The 18485-nt window shown below is 41.6% G+C and overlaps 1 protein-coding gene across 5 annotated transcripts in view; it reads left to right on the plus strand.

Moving 5' to 3' along the window:
- Positions 1 to 18485, plus strand: part of CDH4 (cadherin 4) — a 938653-nt gene that overhangs the window by 765276 nt on the left and 154892 nt on the right. For all 5 annotated transcript variants that reach the window (XM_060772002.2, XM_060772006.2, XM_060772003.2 and 2 more), the window contains exon 7: positions 2986 to 3158. In XM_060772002.2, coding sequence (XP_060627985.2) covers positions 2986 to 3158 — 173 coding nt within the window. The remainder of the gene's footprint in view (positions 1 to 2985; positions 3159 to 18485) is intronic.

Below are 18485 nucleotides of genomic sequence, written 5' to 3' on the forward strand. Positions count from 1 at the left end.
CAGATTATATGACAATGGAGGTTCATATAATCTAGTTCAAAGCAGATAACCTGAGATCAGATCCTGGGATATAAGGACAGTGTAGAAGGGTTCTGTGTGAGCTCTGGCCATTGCAGGTGCTCTGTTCTCACATCAGCAGATGTGCCAGAGTCAATGTAGTATATCAACCCAGCTGGACTGTGTGGATCCCACTCTCCACTATAGGAGATTAAACAGGGTGAATATGGCCACCTCCAAGGCCAGTCCAGAGAATTCCTGCTCTGGAATGACCCTGGATTTATAGCCTGGCCTGCAGTCTCCAGTCAACATAAATAATCTATAAACATTCTGTTACTCAGGTTGTTTTCAGTCTTATTAATGAATGCATAGAAAAGAAAAGAAAGGATCCAAACTATCCAAATTTTTCGCACCTAATAGGGTTCACACTATAGCAATACAGATCCAAACATAGTAAAAAAATTATTGCCAAGCATAGGAAGTAAATTACTCTCATCTTTTACCATTTCCTGCTCACAACTTGGTTGCTTTGTGGTTTGTGGAAAAGAGGAAAGGAGGGACACTAACAGATGAGGGAACTGGTTGTGAGTCATTATAAGATGGGTAAAAATTGGAAATGGGTTTAGATCAGGCTTTTAATGGCTCATGGATTTCTAACATAATTCTTGAACCCATTCCTCATTACCGAAAGCCTTCCATCATTAAACCTTTGTTCTTTCCTCTCAAATCCTCCTCTGCTTAGCATCCATTCCAAAAAATATCCCATATTCAGGAGGAAAAAATGACCAGAAGGGATACTTTCCATCAGCGAGAAGCCATTATTAACTTAGGTTAATGAAGATCTAGTATAATATGGCTGCTGCTACAAATCTGTCCATAATGGTTTGAATTTTTATATATAGCAAGGATAATTAAATTAAGTATCATGTAGTTTAGAAATTAAACCAAAAAGGTTAACCAACCTTAAATGATTTGGCAATAAGAACAATTTATAAACATAAACTGTAACGGGCAGCACTGTAAAGCAATAATTATCATTGTTTTATATTTAGATCACAGCACTAGGCAGAGTGTTGTAGGAAAAGGTTGTACGTTGCCTAAAGGCATAAAGAGCAAAGTGGAAGGATTTTTAGAGAGAGGGTTGGCCTCTTGATAAATGCTCCATTACCTCCAGTTTTAACATGCATTAAGTCTAACTAATGAACATCAATCTTGCTTTAACCTAGGTTGGTATAATGACAATTCTAAAGCAATTCTAAAGTAGCTATAAAAATAAAACATTTGGTAATAGCCATTCAAAGAGTTTTTACTTTAGAGTTAGCAATGTACATACTGCTTCAAGTTTTGTCTCATTTTGGAAAGGATAATTCTCAATAAAATTATGCCTATGAGTAAGACATACTTCATCAACCAGAGTGCAGACAATTCAAGCCATGTCACAATCACAACACACCAAATTCTCCTATTTGTGGGCATCAGGTGACTCACAAGACCTATTTCTATGCTACTGCCCTAATATAGTCCTTGATTTGTCTTTGCAGTGGTGGCCCCTAAGCAAATAAATCTTCACTTATTTCATTCTTGCATGCAAGAACAAAAAAATTCAAAATGTGCCTCAAAATGCATGAATGAAGCTGACTCAACAAGGGAATTAGGTGCTCCCAATAACTACCCCAGTCAGCATTCTAGCTGCAACATTTTGAACCCACTGATGTTGCTGAAAGCAGAACCATATAAAGTATGTTACATTAATCCAAACAGATATAATCAAGGCATGTGTCACTGTAGCCAGATCTGACATCTCAAGGAATTACTTACTCAGACAATTACTCATTGTCTGAGTAAGATTGTTCTCCAAGATTGGTATACTAGCGGTGGGTACGTAGGTGAATGTGGAGCCCTATTCTTGACCTGCATGTTCCTCCGCAGTGAGGGCATTGATTTCCAGGTGGAAGGCATTCCCAGTTGGGGTTGGCTTGACATGCCTTCCTCTCAGCACATTTCTCTTGCCCTCCATTCACTCCTCTTCAAATTCTACAGCACTGCTGGTCACAGCTGACCTCCAGCTAGAGCGCTCAAGGGCCAGGGTTTCCCAGTTCTCGGTGTCTATGCTACAGTTTTTAAGGTTGGCTTTAAGCCCATCTTTAAATCACTTTTCCTGCCCACCAACATTTTGTTTTCCATTCTTGAGTTTGGAGTAGAGCAACTGCTTTGGGAGACAGAAGTCAGGCATCTGGACAACATGGCCGTCCAGCGGAGTTGATGGGGGAGGACCATCGCTTCAGTACTAGTGGTCTTTGCTTCTTCCAGCATGCTGACATTTGTCGGCCTGCCTTCCCAAGAGATTTGCAGGATTTTTTGGAGGCAACGATGATGGAATCGTTCCAGGAGTTACATGTGACGTCTGTAGATAGTCCATGTTTCGCAGGCATATAGCAGGGTTGGGAGGACAATAGCTTTATAAACAAGCACCTTGGTATCCCTACGGATGTCCTGGATGTCAAGGAATGGGTGCAGCTGACACACTAGTTTTAGCTGTGCAAATACAATCCTGGACACTGCTGAAACCTGGGCATCCAAGGCTCATAGTTGAAGCTACAAAAACACTTGAGCTGTGAGCCTAAGATATCAGAGTGAGTGTAATTCAATCCAACACAGGTAGAGTCCCTAATCTTTGCAAAACATCTGTAAAAACTAAAAAGTGGGTCAAGGTGTTATAACTTGGACTTACACCACCATGACTCACTCCTTTACATAATATTTTTGCCTCCAACTCCACGTTCTCCAACTTATCCTTCTACTTTCATGGAAGACTAATGAAAGCATAAGAGCAAATTTTTGGCTTAGTGCAATAATATATGGACAAGTCCTAAGATTATTGAGAAGATGACTGCATCTGTCATCTTCACTCTTGGGTGTTCTAGACCACCCTCTCCCATTCACAGAGATCATTAAGATTGGTTGTGTTGTTTCTCCCCTTCTTCAAAGGAACCTATGTGATGACCGTGACAGCAAATGATGCAGATGACAGCACCACAGCCAATGGGATGGTGAGGTACCGAATTGTGACGCAAAGCCCGCAAAGCCCATCACAGAATATGTTTACCATTAACAGTGAGACAGGAGACATTGTGACAGTGGCTGCTGGACTTGACAGAGAGGTAAGAGAAAACAAAAAGGAAAGGCATAATAATGGTTTGTGACCACCAAATATTTTGCCTTCTCCCTCTTAGTCATGCAACATACTTGGACCTGTTTGGGGGATAGCGATGACTGATTGACTCAATATCCATGTGGTGATAAACCTGTTCTTTGTTTTAGTTTGAACTTTATTGTTCTTGAATCTTACTTACGAAATAGCACCTTTAAAGTTTAAGCTTGAGATGCAAAGAATATTTGAAAATACTCAAGAAAAGGTGTTAAAAGGTAAAACCTTAGTCCTGGAAAACCTAAAATAAGCTCCAGCTCATGGTGGCATTTCTGGCCATTCTAAATGCTTAGGTAGGAAAATGGTGGCGATTGCCAAAAGTGACTCATGCTGGAGGGTGGCACTGTCAGTTGCCCCTCTCTGCTGAATGACCCTCAACCTATGTTTGGGTCTTATGAAAATCCATAATTGTGGTCCCAAAACCTGCCCTTGACAAGGTCAACTTATACATGAGTAGATATACAGTAATATCTCCCACCTCTTTGCAACATAATAGTATATTGTTGTTGTGTCGCTTCAAGTCTTTTTTCTACTTTTGACAACTCTACGGCTTTCTGGGGTTGAGAGTGCATGACTCCCCCAAGGTGGATTTCCATAATCCAGTGCTCAAACCACTACACCATACTGACTGTCCATCTATGGTTCTCAGGTGTCTATTGATCTGGCCTAAAACCTTGAAGCTTGAGAGATAAGGATAGAGATTATACCTTCCCTCTTGTTTTCTTCTCCAACTCAAACATGTCTGCCTCATATTGTGAAAACCATGCATCTAATGTGCCAAAATCTGAAACTGAGGAAGGTGCCATTCAAAACTTTCCTCCCTTTCATTTTGGCCCAACAAGCTGTGTTAAAGTCTCACAGCTTCTGAGGAGAGAGTGCAGTTGCCCTAACATTTTCTCTTCCATCCTCGCTCTTTTTTTCCTTTCCTCTCCCCTCTCCCACTTCAGTCAGTGCTTCTGTCTGTTCCATTCAAACACCTCAGGCTTTTTTTTTCTTTTGCTTGGAGGCTACAACCAGGCTTTAAGGATTCTGGGCTGCTTTTGACACATCCCAACACCGCCTCCGAGCAGAAGGAAGGTGGCCACTGGTGAATTCAGAGAACTTGAGGGAAACATTGACAGCAAGTCAGCAGCCGGCTGGTACAAAGCAGGGAGGAGGGAGGAACTGACGGACTGTCAAAAAGATTTGGAAGAGAAAATAGGAGGGATGCCAGGTGGAGCTGGCATTGAGCATTCGGGCTTGCCCGAAGCAGGCTTGTCAGCTCCCATTGACCCTGAGGCAGGAGAATCAGTTTGCCATGTCAAGTGAGTTGGTTGGGTAGGTGAGGAATGTTCGAGAGGCTGCATGTATTAGAAAAGAAACAGAAATGGAGAAAAAGAAGGAGGGGAACACTGCAGTTGGCTTCTTCTCTACTACAGCAGGCCAATTTAGCACAGACTGTGTTTTACAACACTTGCTGAGTAGGATGGTTACAGTCACCTGCCACTTGGCATGGCGCCCAAAGAAAAGCTCTCAAGCGGTTGACTTCTTCATTTAGGCAGGCTCAGCAACAATATCTTCCCATATCTCCCTGAATGATTATCCCAGGCAGCAATTGTGATAAGTCCACTTTGGATGAGATGGTGTAAACAGGAGTTGTAGCTGGCAGAGGTCAGGGGCTGGGAGACAAAATGAGGGCATTCTTTCCCCAAAAAAGAATTTTGCACACATGATTTTTTTTTCTTCACTTCCCCCATTCCTTCAGTTCCCCAGTGCCCTAATTTTCTGTGTCGCAGAAAATTTGTGACTGAAAGACAGTTTTAATTGGTGGCAGGAGTGATTTGCATTGGGTTGCAAAGAACTTATCCTCCCCTCTTTAGTTACATCCCTGGCTGTGAATAACCTTATATGCTCCCCAGTTTCCTAGCCAGTGAGATATTTGAGGAATATATGATGTCTAATATGTTATTATTTGATTTATGGTTTGTTTATTTGCTTTTTTGATTGCACTTTACAGCATTGAATGTTTTTCACTGTATGTTGTTTGTGTTGTCAAAGGCTTTCATGGCTGGAATCACTGGGTTGCTGTGAGTTTTCCAGGCTGTCACAGAGGATTCTAGGCAATATTTGTCTACAATGGGTTTACTTTTGCCTTTCTCTGAAACTGAGAGAATGTGACATATCCAAGATCACCCAATGAGTTTCGATGGCTATGTAGACTTTTGAATCTTGGTCTCCAGAATTGTAGCCCAATGTTCAAACTACCACATCACATTGGCTCTATACCAATGCACAGGAGAGGCATCTACAATGGGTTTCCATTTTTTAAAATGTGTATAAATTTATGCTGCTGGCCAAATTATGTCTGACTTTGGACAGGGAAAGAGAAAGAAAGAGAAACAAAGGAAAAGAAAAGAAAAAAAGAGAAGATATAAACTAATAATGGTGTTGAAGCTATCTTACCTGATTCCCATTAACTGGGATATACATGTGGTTACAAAGCGCTGTGACCATTTGTTCACTACATCAGTGCTTAATTGAATGGATCTTAAAGGAAGATAACAATAATTGGACTGCACTTCATGCAAAAATATTAAAGGGAGCTTGTATTGTGACAGACTGATTTTGGCTCCACATTCGCATAAGGGTGAAAAAATGTTAAAAGATGAGACAAAAAGTCATCTATCCCCTTCAGCTAATAGGAGGAAATTGTAGGTTTACATAGAGAGGGAGAGGGAGGAGAAATGCTAGAAGTCCATAGATTCAAAGGTGCGCTGAAATGTAAAGAAAAGTTAGCTTTTTTATTTTGTTTGTTTTGAAGGTTCAGATCAAATGCTTGTGCTGAACCTTGGAAGAGAGAAGGAGGAAAATTTGTGAAGATGTGTTTGAAAATGAAGCAGAGGGAAATATTAAAGAGACTCTGAGGCACACAATATGTTGATTAAGAAGGAAATTACATTGCCAGGTGTGACAAATGTGAAAATGAAAGAGCAGGGAGGGATGCTTTTAGGAAATGTAGGATCAGGAGGGTTTTGTGAGAAGTGTTTCAGAAGACATACTTATTCATTGTTAAGTAAATTAAATTGCAGCCCTTACAAGGGTACAATCTGTCCACTTACTCGTACAGTGGAAGCTGGTGTTTTCCCAGTGGTAGCTGGTGTTTTCATGTTGGTTAGGCAATGAATTTGATCCAGGTTTTATTTTTAACTTTAAAGGTTTTTTCTAAGGTGCTAACTCTTGTTGAGGGATGTTTCTTGTTTTGTCTGTGAATACTTATTTATTTATTTATTATTTTGGACATTTATATCCCGCCCTTCTCACCCCCAAAGGGAGACTCAGAGTGGCTTACAATCGGCACTCATTAGATGCCACATAAACAATAGCAATAAAATCACAATTAAAACATTAACTAAACAATAAATTAAAACATTAAAACAAAATTTAACAAATCCAAGACCAAATCCAAATCCACATCCAAAGTCATAGTCTGAGGTCTGTCCATTGTCAATCAAGAAAATAGTATACATTATTAATGCTGCGCCTGCTATGTTTCATAGTGTACGATTTTGGAGCAGCCACTTAGAAGGCCCTTTTAAGTGATTATGACTTTATATATTCATAGAATCATAGTGTTGGTAGAAACCTTATGGGCCGTCCAGTCCAACCCCTTGGCAAGAAGCAAAAAAATCACATTCAAAGCACCCCGGCAGATGGCCATCTAGCCTCTGCTTAAAAGCCTCCAAAAAGGACCCTCCACCACACTCTGGGGCAGAGAGTTCCACTGCTGAACAGCTCTCTCAGTCAGGAAGTTCTTCCTAATGTTCAGGTGGAATCTCCTTTCTATTGTTTGAAGCCATTGTTCTGCGTCCTAGTCTCCAGGGCAGCAGAAAACAAGCTTGCTCCCTCCTCCCTATGACTTCCCCTCACATATTTTTATATGGCCATCATGTCTCCTCTCAGCCTTCTCTTCTGCAGGCTAAACATACCCAGCTCTTGAAACTACTCCTCATTATTCTCCAGACTCTTGATCATCTTAGTCAACCTCCTCTGGAAATATTCCAGCTTGTCAACATCTGCCTTCTAAATCTCCTTCTGAACTTACTTAAAACAGGGTCAGAGGACAGATGTAGATTTTCCAGATGCATGAATTACAGACAAAAAGCTGTGGACATGTGGCTGTCAGGAAAATCTGCAGCGCCTAGTAGACCATCATCAGCATAGCACAGCGATGGTAACTGTGTGGATTGTCTGTTTGTATGAATCATCTCTCCAGTTAAACCTGATGGAAATTTCCATCACATTTCTGGAATTTGTGTTGTGTCCCTTCCAGTCATTTCTAACTTATGGTAGACCTATCATGGACTTTTCTTGGCAAGATGTGTTCAGAAGAGTCTTGGCATGGCCTTCTTGAGAGGCTGAAAGAGTATGACATGGCCAAAATCACCCAGTGGGTTTCTGTGGCCAAACCGGGATTCAAGCCTGGTTTCCACAATTGTAGCTCATCACTTCCCAATGTTTTGCCTAAGATCAAGTGCAGAACCAATGTCCAATGCTCAAACTACCTCTCCCTCTCTCTCTCTCTCTCTCGCTGTAATTGTACCCCATATAAAGTTACTGGAGGAATGTATTGTCGAAGGCTTTCATAGCTGGTTGTTGTAGGTTTTTTCGAGCTATATGGCCATGTTCTAGAGGCATTTTCTCCTGGAGGAATACCATATGAATTTATTTTTGTTTGACACTTTCCTTTTGAAGGAGAAAGAGAGCTACACTAGTTTACCATATCTGAAAGCCTGAGAATATTTGGAGTCACAGAGGGCCACCACCCAAGTTCTGAGAGCCAGATGAGTCACTGGGACCTTGTAGCATCATTTCATGTGTTTGGATACAGCTGCCCTGATCTCTCTGGCGGCTGAGTCTCTTTCTCAGCCTTGTAAATCTTCATCCAGTCTACAGCAAAGGCAATCTAACCCTTTGGAGAGCTGGCACTAAATATTTTATTAAAAAAGGGACTTTGAGCACATAAAAAGAGGAGAGAAAGGGAGAGTCAGAGAAGAGGGAGAAAAGGACTGCCTTGCTATAGATTCTGCTGGCAAGCCAATAAATGTAGAGATATCTCAAATGTCACTGGTGCTTATTTGAGCTAATAAGCATTTCAGCTCTCAGTCGCTTGTGGTGGAAATAGCTGCAATTTCCCCCAATCTTCTTTTGAAAAGTAGTTCATATGAGCACGTTCATCTCTTCTTAAAAACCTAAGACTTTCTAAGTCTCATGAATCTCTTCATATGGTTGCCCCCCCCCCCTCCGCTGTTATAATTCTTCCCAAAATTACTGGAGTTCTGTTGTACATACCACTTTAAAAATACATGAACTCCAACTCTGTGATTACCAGGACTTGGTTCTCAGAAATTGCAGTGTTCCTACTCTTGGTTTCTCCACCAAGTCGAAGATAAAAAGGAGAGCCTGCTGGCAGCAGAGTGAGTGGCTTATTTATTTATGAATGGAACAGTGGGGGGGGGGGGGGGGGGAGAAAGAGACTGATGGGAGGGGAAAATCAACATGACTGCATTAAATTTCCCTTTCCTATATTCAGTAGTGTAAGGAACCAACGGTACTAAATCAAAGTTTTACAAATTCGTATTTTATATTTTATTACACAGGGTCAGGGAGAGGATGGGATGCGGGCTCATTTTTTTTCTCTTTTAATTTTAATGAAACCTCAAAAAGCCAACAAATGGGCTGCGGCCCATTTTTCTCCTTTTGGATCTTTGTTTCTTCATTTATATGGATAAATATCCCTTCCCCCCGAGTGGAAAATGTTTCCCGGAAGGCTCTCAAATAATAAAGTCTAAACACAACAATAAATCAAACGTGTCAGGAAAATGATAACAAAAAAACTAGCAATAAATAACCACTGTGCCCAGTCTGTGTTGACAGAGTCAGGTTACGCTTCTAGATAATTTTGGATACAATTCCAATTATATTGATCTAAATGTGGGGGGAAAAGACCTGCTGAATCAGACCAAAGGTCTGTCCAATCTGCCACCGTTTTTCCTACTGGCTAATACATAGCCCATGGGTTGTACCCATGGACATGACCCATGGTTGCACCCATGGACCCATCCCTGCCTGGCAAGGAATGCTAGCAAATTAAGTTCCCAGATTATAAATTAACTCACCAAAGGCAGTTGAAGACATAAGGCAGGGGCAGATTTATTCATCCATTGTCATAGGAAGGAGAATGGAGTCCCCGATGGCGCAATGCCAGCAGGACTGAAGACTGATAGGTCGCAGGTTCGAATCCAGGGAGAGGCGGATGAGCTCCCTCTATCAGCTCCAGCTTCTCATACGGGGACATGAGAGAAGCCTCCCACAAGGATGATAAAAACATCAAATCATCCAGGCATCCCCTGGGCAATGTCCTTGCAGATGGCCAATTCTCTCTCACCAGAAGCGACTTGCAGTTTCTCATGTCACTCCTGACACGACAAAAAAAAATTGGAAGGAGAGCTGTGGACTCACACCCAAGAAACAAGTCTGCCCACATGTGTTCCTGCAAGGAGGTAAATAGAATCTGTTTCATTGTTATAGTTTGAATTCTCCCTCCATGGCCTGGGAAGCTGCGGCTAGGCTCAGGGGATGAGGAAGAGTCCAGAGGGGAGGTTGGCATGCACCCAGCAGGGGATGATGGGATTATGAAATACCGGTCCAAGAGAACAATGGCCTGGCTGGGCTGGCCGCTAGCCTGAGGCTGGAAACCATTCTGTGGTCTGGCCAGTCAGTTTAAAGAGAAAGGAAAATATGTTTTACATTTAAGCATAAAGAAAGGTAAAGGTATACATTTTAGATTTGAGAACATGGATTCCAGCATATTTGTATCCTGTCCCTTTCAGCAATCAATCAATCAATCACTCAATCAATGCTCTGTTCATTTTTTGTGACATTATAACTCAAAAACCACTGGATAAATTGATGCCAAATTTGCCCACAACACACCTACTTACCCAAGGAGTGACCATCACTGAGAAAAACACCAAATAACACAATGACAAGGACTTAAAAACGCCAAAAAACTAAGAATACAGCACATGTGTTCAAATGACTTGCCTGGCCCGGCCCCGTCCTGCATGAGGCAAAACAAACCAAACAGTTGTCCCATCTCTCTCGAGAAGAGACTGCAGAGGAAACCATCTGTAAGTAGGGCTTTGATAGTGTCTTCCTTTGCGGCAAAAGGAAGTTGGACTGAATGGACTCCCCTGGGTCACCGTGGAAGAGGAGAAGCTCCTGAGTGGCAGGAAAAGAGGCTGTGGAGTATATCTGTCTATCTGCCAAAAATGAGGCAAACTCTCCATGGTCAAAAGGGGGAAGCTTCTGAAGTGAGGGCGGCCCTGTCTTCATCCTCCTCCTCCTCCCCCTTGGCAGTGGCGGCTGCGGGTGGAGCCTGGAGCCTTCTTCCCTACGTAGCAGCACCATCACCTCTGACCCTTCCACCTTCTTCTCCACATTCCCTCTCCCTCAGCCAGCAGTGGGAGGATGATGGCGGCCGGGCAGGCAGGGAGCAGAGGGCAGGGTCCCAGCAGGCAGGTAAACTGCTCTCCTTCATCCTCCCATCTTTTCCTTTCCCTTCTCAGTCTGGAGTTAAGGCAAAGGCAGGAGGGGTTTTATATACACCGGGCCTGGGCAAGCTTGGGCCACCCAGGGGTTTTTGATCTCAACTCCCACAATCCCCAATGTCCAGAAGGCTATTAGGAATTGTAGGAGTTGGAGTTCAAAACCCCTGGAGGGCCCAGGTTTGCCCCTACCTGGTCTACACTGTGGAATTATTCCGCATCATTGAGCCATGGCAATTAAAGGGGGCCCATAGGCCATCCAGCCCAACCACTTTTTGCAGTAAAGGAAGACACCATCAAAGGAGCCCCAAAGGCCATCCAGTCCAACCCCTCTGGCCTTAAAATGTGTCTGTCTGTCTGTCTGACCATCCATTCACCTATCTATCCATCTACCATTCCATCTATCTATCTATGTTTGGTCCATCTACCGTCTGTTCCATCTATCAAGGTCTCTTCCATCTGTCCCTTCTATTGTTTCATGCCTGAATTCCTCTGTTTTCTAAGGGCCACAGAAAATGTACACATAAATGTACACATATATAACATGGGGAGGGGTCCTTGTTGTTATTAGTCCTTTTGCAAGTTGGTCAAGACTGAACATCTTTTATATCATGCCAGCTTGGTGTCCTTGGCAAAACTATAATCTCCCTAATTATAAAATATCTTTTATTTGGGGTAGGGGCAGTGTGTTCGATAACAGAGGAAGAGTTGTCAGATGTAACTTGGTATAGAGTAGTCGACTAGTCACACTCTCTGAAACTTGACCATGGCAAGCAACCCCTAAATAGGTAATCTTCAAAAATCCCTACAATGGTTGGAGTGACTTAATGGCACATAATAACATTGGTTTGAAGAAGGGTGCTACTTGGAAGCCAGTAGTTGGGCTAGCATTTGGGAAAACCAGATTTTGGCTCTATTGCTCAGCCATGGAAAAGCATACTCTCTCAACCTTATGGGAAGGCAATGCCATACCTTCTCTGAATAAATTTCAAACACACAAAATCTTTAACAGGGCTGTCACAAGGCAGAGTCAGCTTGAAAGTACATAACATCAACAACCATATATTTCCTCACCATTAATAATTTGCATTGTGTACATTGTGAAAATGGGATAGAACAAGCTCAAATTAGGACCTAGTTGAAATTAAACTTGACAGAGTTGGCCATCCCTACTGATTTCCAAGCGTATTTGTTGCCTGCTTATCCTGCCCTTTCTTGGAGATATGTAAAGTTCAGTATTCATTGGATGTAATGCAGTGCAAATGTGTATGAGTGGCATTTATTGTGCTGTATTATTCCTGAGAGCTTTTAGCTCCACAGGCCTGTGCAATAAAAATATAAATACAAAGGTTTTTATATCTTAATATGCCTGGATATCATTACCAAAATAATCAAATTGTTGAAATTATTCCACTCGGAAATTATCCCCATTTCCGCAGCAACATTTCCTGTCAAAGGAAACAGCTGATTAGTACTAAGCTGAATTTAGCCTAGCCATAGATTTAACTGTTGGTTTGAAGCTGACGTTACTGCAAGGTGTATAGCAATAAGCTCGCCTTGTTCCATTTTGATGCCATTATAATGCAGGCATGACCTTTAACAGCATGTTATTGCAACAAGTAATGTCACTCATTAGCAAGAAGTGTTTCTTTTATTAACCCTGCTTAATACTGTTAGAAATGCATTCTGCACCTTCTGTCCATTGTGATAATGTATGGATGTAAGGAACGGTGTGGGTGGGGGAAGAAAAGAAACAGCTCAGCGAAATCAGTCAAGTCTTTTAAGGTGGCATCTTGTTGTCTGATGATCAAGAGTAGAACTTAATAGGATATGGCTCAATGATAACAGCACTGTGACAAGAATCAATGCCTTCAAACAGTGGTTCTCAAACATTGGCCCTTCCAGAAGCTTAGCCAATGATCAGGGAATCTGGGAGCTGAAGCCCCAAACTGAAGGACCAACACTGAAAGTCACTCACCTAAGGATTAACTGAAAATTTCCAGGCTGGAAAACATTCTGCTTGATAATTTTCCTCCATTAAGCAGAAGACTGGACTTTATAGGGCTGGAAAGGTTATTCAGAAGACTAGAGAGGGGTTGTAAGGCAGAAATTGCTTCCATGAAGTCATAGGGAGGAGGGAGCAAGCTTGTTTTCTGCTGCCCTGGAGACTAGGACATGGAATAATGGCTTCAAACTACAGGAAAGGAGATTCTACCTGAACATGAGGAAGAAGTTCCTAACTGTGAGAGCTGTTCAGCAGTGGAACTCTCTGCCCAGAGTGTGGTGGAGGCTCCTTCTTTGGAGACTTTTAAACAGAGGCTGGATGGCCATCTGTCCAGGGTGCTTTGAATGCGATTTTGGCAGGGGATTGGACTGCATGGCCCACGAGTTCACTTCTAACTCTATGATTCTATGACCATATATTCCAATTATCCTTTTTTTTACCAGCATCAGTCTCTAATGTTTTGTTCCCTCTCTACACCTGCTTTCGGGTGGTGTGAGGATACCTTTTTAGTAATTTATGAGTTTGCTAAGAGTGCTTTGATTTTTTATTCCTTCATAGGCTCTGAGATTGACAGGGGAGACCTTCCTCTTGGTCCCACCACCGTCTTAAGCATAGTTGGTGGGCCAAGAGATAGGGCCTTCTCAGCGGTGGCCCCCCGGCTCTGGAATACCCTCTCAAAAGAGATTAGATTAGCCCCCACCAATCTTTCCATTCTAACCTGAAAACATGGATGTTCAGACAGGCCTTTGACCTTGAGCAGGCTGAATGGGCCCATATGAAGCTGACACTTGGCACTTGACAGCAGTTAGTTTTATCTACTGTTGTCTTAAAATTGTATTGTTTTGATTTTATGCGACATGTGTTGACGTGGGGTTGTTGTTATAATTTTTTGTGACTTGTTTTATACTTTTTTACCATTTTTACCTGTTGTATTATTTGTGCACCCTGGAGTGCCTTGTAAACCGCCCCAAGTCCCTTCAGGGAGATGGTGGTGGGATATAAATAACGTTTATTATTTATTATTATTATGGCAGAGAACTGGGCTGGATACCCTTGTGGTTTCTTCCAGCTCTAAGATCTTATTGAATCGTTCTTCATGTATTTACTTCTTCCATGGGCTTTCTAACAGATAAATATCTGACTGGGCAGACATACATAATTATTTCAGTCTTTTAAAATTGTTTTCCCATCTTTTGTTGCTTATTATTTGTCATGAAGCAAGCTTTGAAATAAGCTGAACCCATGAATGTGAGAGTTCCAAGAGCCTCAGTCATCAGAAGTCCTGCATCCATCTTGCAGGCTTTGGTTTCCAAGATTACGTTAATATATCTGTAACATAGTCTTTCTTTTTTCTAACTGCATTCCACTTTTCCCAGCATTGTGGTGTTTATCAGTGAGCACCATTGTTTCATGATGTGTTCAAAGCACTAGAGCTTCAATTTAGTCATATTTGCTGCCAGTGAAAATTTGGGTCTGACATATTGATTTGTCTTTTTAGAAATCCATAGTATCTGTAATACTTTCCTTCAACTCTACATTTCAAACGAGTTGGATTTTTATCTTTCTTCACTATCCAGCTTCCATAGTCATTCATGGAAATCAGAAATAATGTGGCATGGGTGATTCTGACTTTTTTTTTAATTTTTGCACTTGAAGATCTTATCTAGATCCATCATATCAGTCTTACTAAGTCTAAGGCTTTTCTTGATGTTAATTCTTTTAGGAAGCATTTCCATTAGCATATTCAGTTTAAGAGTTCCATGGCAACTATCTGCCATCTGTGCATCTAGGCCAGGCATGATCAAACTTCAGTCCTCCAGATGTTTTGGATTTCAACTCCCACAATTCTTGAAGTCCAAAACACCTGGAGGACCGAAGTTTGCCCATGCCTGGCCTAGACTAAAAGTGTGGCATAAGGAGGTATTGGGTCTGGGTTGTTGGAGGTTTTTTTAGGGCTATATGACCATGGTCTAGAGGCATTCTCTCCTGACGTTTCACCTACATCTATGGCAAGCATCCTCAGAGGTAGATTGCCATAGATACACACGAAACGTCAGGAGTGAATGCCTCTAGACCATGGCCATATAGCCCTAAAAAACCTACAACAACCCAGTGATTCCAGCCATGAAAGCCTTCAACAATACAAAGGTATTGGGTCCTTTCTTGTGCAATGTCACAAAAGTATACACACTGGCAAAATCCAAGGTGATGCCAACAAACTCACTGATAGGATTCTAGCCAACATGACCGGACCTTAAATACCTCCACTTATTCTTTGTATCAAAGTAGCTTCACATCCAGACATTGATGTTACACTTTGTTTCAAATGGCTCAGTAAAATAATAATAATCCCTCCACCTTGTCTACAGCTGGTTGCTTTTTAAATTATTCAATAAATAAAATCCCAAATGAATAAGAGGGAAATGTTCGGCTGGAAAGCTCACTGGGTTTTAGCATAATCTTGGCAGTTTAAATCTACTTTCCCCTCTTTCTTTCTCATATAAGCTTGTATCACAGTGGAAAATAGTGAGCCCTTCCAATTCCAAGTTAGAGAAAAGCACCTGCTTGGCTCAAAATGATTTAAAGTTTTCTTTTTTGGTAAATCCCATATTTTTCCAATAGCCCCATTCTCTCTCTAAAGGGATTATTGTATAAAGCTGCACCAGGTCAAGTGAAATAATTAAACACAAGCTGGCTCCACTAATTAACTTATCCACAGACCATTGTTAGGTATTAGCATTTTAAAGGCAGCATTAGTCTTTATGTTAACCCTTTGCAGTCTAGAGGCAGAAGGCTTCACATAACATAGAGATGCTTCACATTTGGAACTGCAGCATTGTGAAATCGCAGAGTCATAGAGCTGAAGGAATCAGCAAGGCCTTGTGTCTATTAAACTATTGTTATGCAGGAATGTGTAGCTAGCAGTGATGTCAAACTTATGACTCTCCAAGTGTTTTGGACTTTAGCTCCCAGAATTCCTGGCCATTGGACAAACTGGCTAGGGCTTTTGGGAGTTGGAGGCCCAAATATCTGGAAGGTCACAAGTTTGACACCTCTGGACGAAAACATTCCAGAAATATGTAAATCCAGAGTCTGCTTTAAAAATTCCAATAAAGATAAGCCCACCTCTTTCAGAGGCTGTCTATTCCACTATCAAACAACTCTTACTATCAGGAAGTTTTTTCCTAATGGTTATATCTTTTTTCTTGCCATTTGAACCCACTGGTGTGCATTCCAGTTTCTCAAACAGGAGAAGACAATAGGCTTGGTTGATCCAAAAAATGGTTCAAAACTTGTTTTGGATCTAGGGAGCACTGATGGTTCAATTCTAAAGGCACTTCTAAATTTTTACGAAAAAAGTCTGAACTTTCCAAAATTTTCAAATCGATTTGTTAATGGAGGACACGATTGCACAATACGTAGAAAACAGCACTGGCACTGGGAAAAGTCCGGGGCTTTTCATGGTCCCTCATTTTTACACCAATCATGGTGAAACTTGATATAATGCTACAACTCATCCTCCTCTTAGCATACCTAATTTCAACATGTTCAGAAAATCCACCGATTAAGAATTTTTTTAACAATTTTAGAAATAATTTATTAAAAATAAAAGAGCTACGGTACCTCCTTGAATTTTTAAGGAAATGACAAAAGCTTATAGGGGATCATTCTTCCCCCCCCCCCCCCCAACTTTCAGACACATTCATACTGTCAGAAGTCACCGTTTGTGCAGCAAGGTTGGGAAATGTAGCATCAAGTCCCCAAAACACACCCCAGAAAAAAAGGGAAAGACCCCAATAAAAAAGTAAAAGCTTTAGTGGTGAGCAAAAAAAAGTTTCCAGAAATGACTTTATTAATTTCACCCTTTCCCCACCTCCTAAATTTTTCCTTCTTTCTCTCTCTTCTCTGGCTCCAAACCCTTCCTCTCTCAAAATCTTCCCTTCTCCCTTATCTTCCTCCATTTTCCAACAATCCTTTCCTCTGGCTCCAATCCCTTCCTCTCTCAAAATCTTCCCTTCTGCCTTGCCCTTCTCCATTATCAAAAACTCCTTTCCTCTGGCTACAAACCCTTTCTTGCACCCCACATCTAACAGCAACAAGCAGCACCAGCAACAACAATCCAACCTCCCCTCTCCTTTCCCTGGCTGCAATGAGCCTTCCAGTCATGTGCTTAGGTTTATATACAGCAATGGCTGCTGGATGCTGCAAACCCCTCCCCAAAACATAACCCCTGATTTGAGGCATGCAGCTTAGGCTTTGCCTCCCACTAGGCTTAGCTGTATTAAAAATGCTTCATCATAGTTCCTACTCACTTCCGCATCCCTGAAATCAATCGCGAAGGCGAGTTGAAACTATAGGGGACTACAGCCTCGCAGAAATGTGGCAGAAGTCCCTTCGGAAGGCAAAAACATCTGATTTTTTCCCCAAATTATGCCACATCCAAGCGAACCTATCCAACCCTAGAAAACAACCCTGTACCATATTCTACATAGAAGTGGTTACCAGTCGACCATTGCCTTTTTCAAATTTATTGGCTGTCATTGTGTGGCAAGCCGCTAGTCAAGAAAGAGGTAAAAATATCCGATGGGCATAAATATGGTGCTTGTCCCCAGCACACTGGAATCAAAGCCATGCCAAACTTTCACATCAGATGTTCTAAGATGCGCTATTTTAAATGCCTTCCCATCGGATATTTAAAGATGGCTACTATGCCATCTCTCCGTTTTCTCTCAGTCTTCCCCAATCTCTCCAGGATCACATGCAAAACGTGATATAAAAAATGAAAAAGAACATGGGGTACCAGGTAGATCAGGCAGGAGCATCTCTTCTGCTTTCCTGTGTATTAACAAATATTGCTTCCCAAAACATTGACTGAAAATATATTGGGACCATGCCTGAGGTGCGATGGCACTATGGGCTGAACGAGAACTGATTAAATTTATGTCATGGTGCTAAACATGGGAAAATTGGGTGATGAAAAACTGGAATTTCCAGGTGCTATTGAGCCTTACAATCACAATGAAAGGGTTCCAACTGATAATGCCTGCAGCCACGCAGTTGGATTTAAAGCAGCTAGACTATATGCATGTGTATATCATCCTTGGTCACTGATGGAGCAGACAAGTACTTGGTCCTAATAATACATTATGTTACTATAAGGTTATAAAGACTGCAAGATAACTATAGGCTAGCATCCTGTGTTGCTGTTGCAGATTCATAACAAGTGTTATGGATCTGTATGTGCTCTATATTCCGGATTCTGGCACTATTGACATGGTGGTAAATTCCCAAAGTAACCACTTTGAGGTTATAAGGGGCTCGTCACATCATCCTGAAATGTCCCATCTTCCTGCAATGCAAACTGAATTCCTTGGAGTGGTTCCTATAGGTTTAAGGTGAGTTCTGGAGATTAATTCATTTAGATTATTGTGAAAGCTATGCAGGATCTCAGCTGCTGTCTTTTTTAGCTTTCTGGTTTAATCATCTCCCTTTTCATCTATATGTTTTAAGAACTAACCTTGTTCCATTTTGCCAACTACCCAAAAAAATCCTATCTCCTGCTGCACATTTGATTTCTCTGCTACACAAAATATATCCAGCTGCACATAAGAATAATGTCAGGACAGCTGCACCTGTCAACATAACGGTTTGTACAAATGAAAGGAGTGTGGGAATTTCAGTTTTCCTT

The sequence above is a fragment of the Anolis sagrei genome, chromosome 4, assembly GCF_037176765.1.
Source record: "Anolis sagrei isolate rAnoSag1 chromosome 4, rAnoSag1.mat, whole genome shotgun sequence".
NCBI classification, from domain to species: domain Eukaryota; kingdom Metazoa; phylum Chordata; class Lepidosauria; order Squamata; family Dactyloidae; genus Anolis; species Anolis sagrei.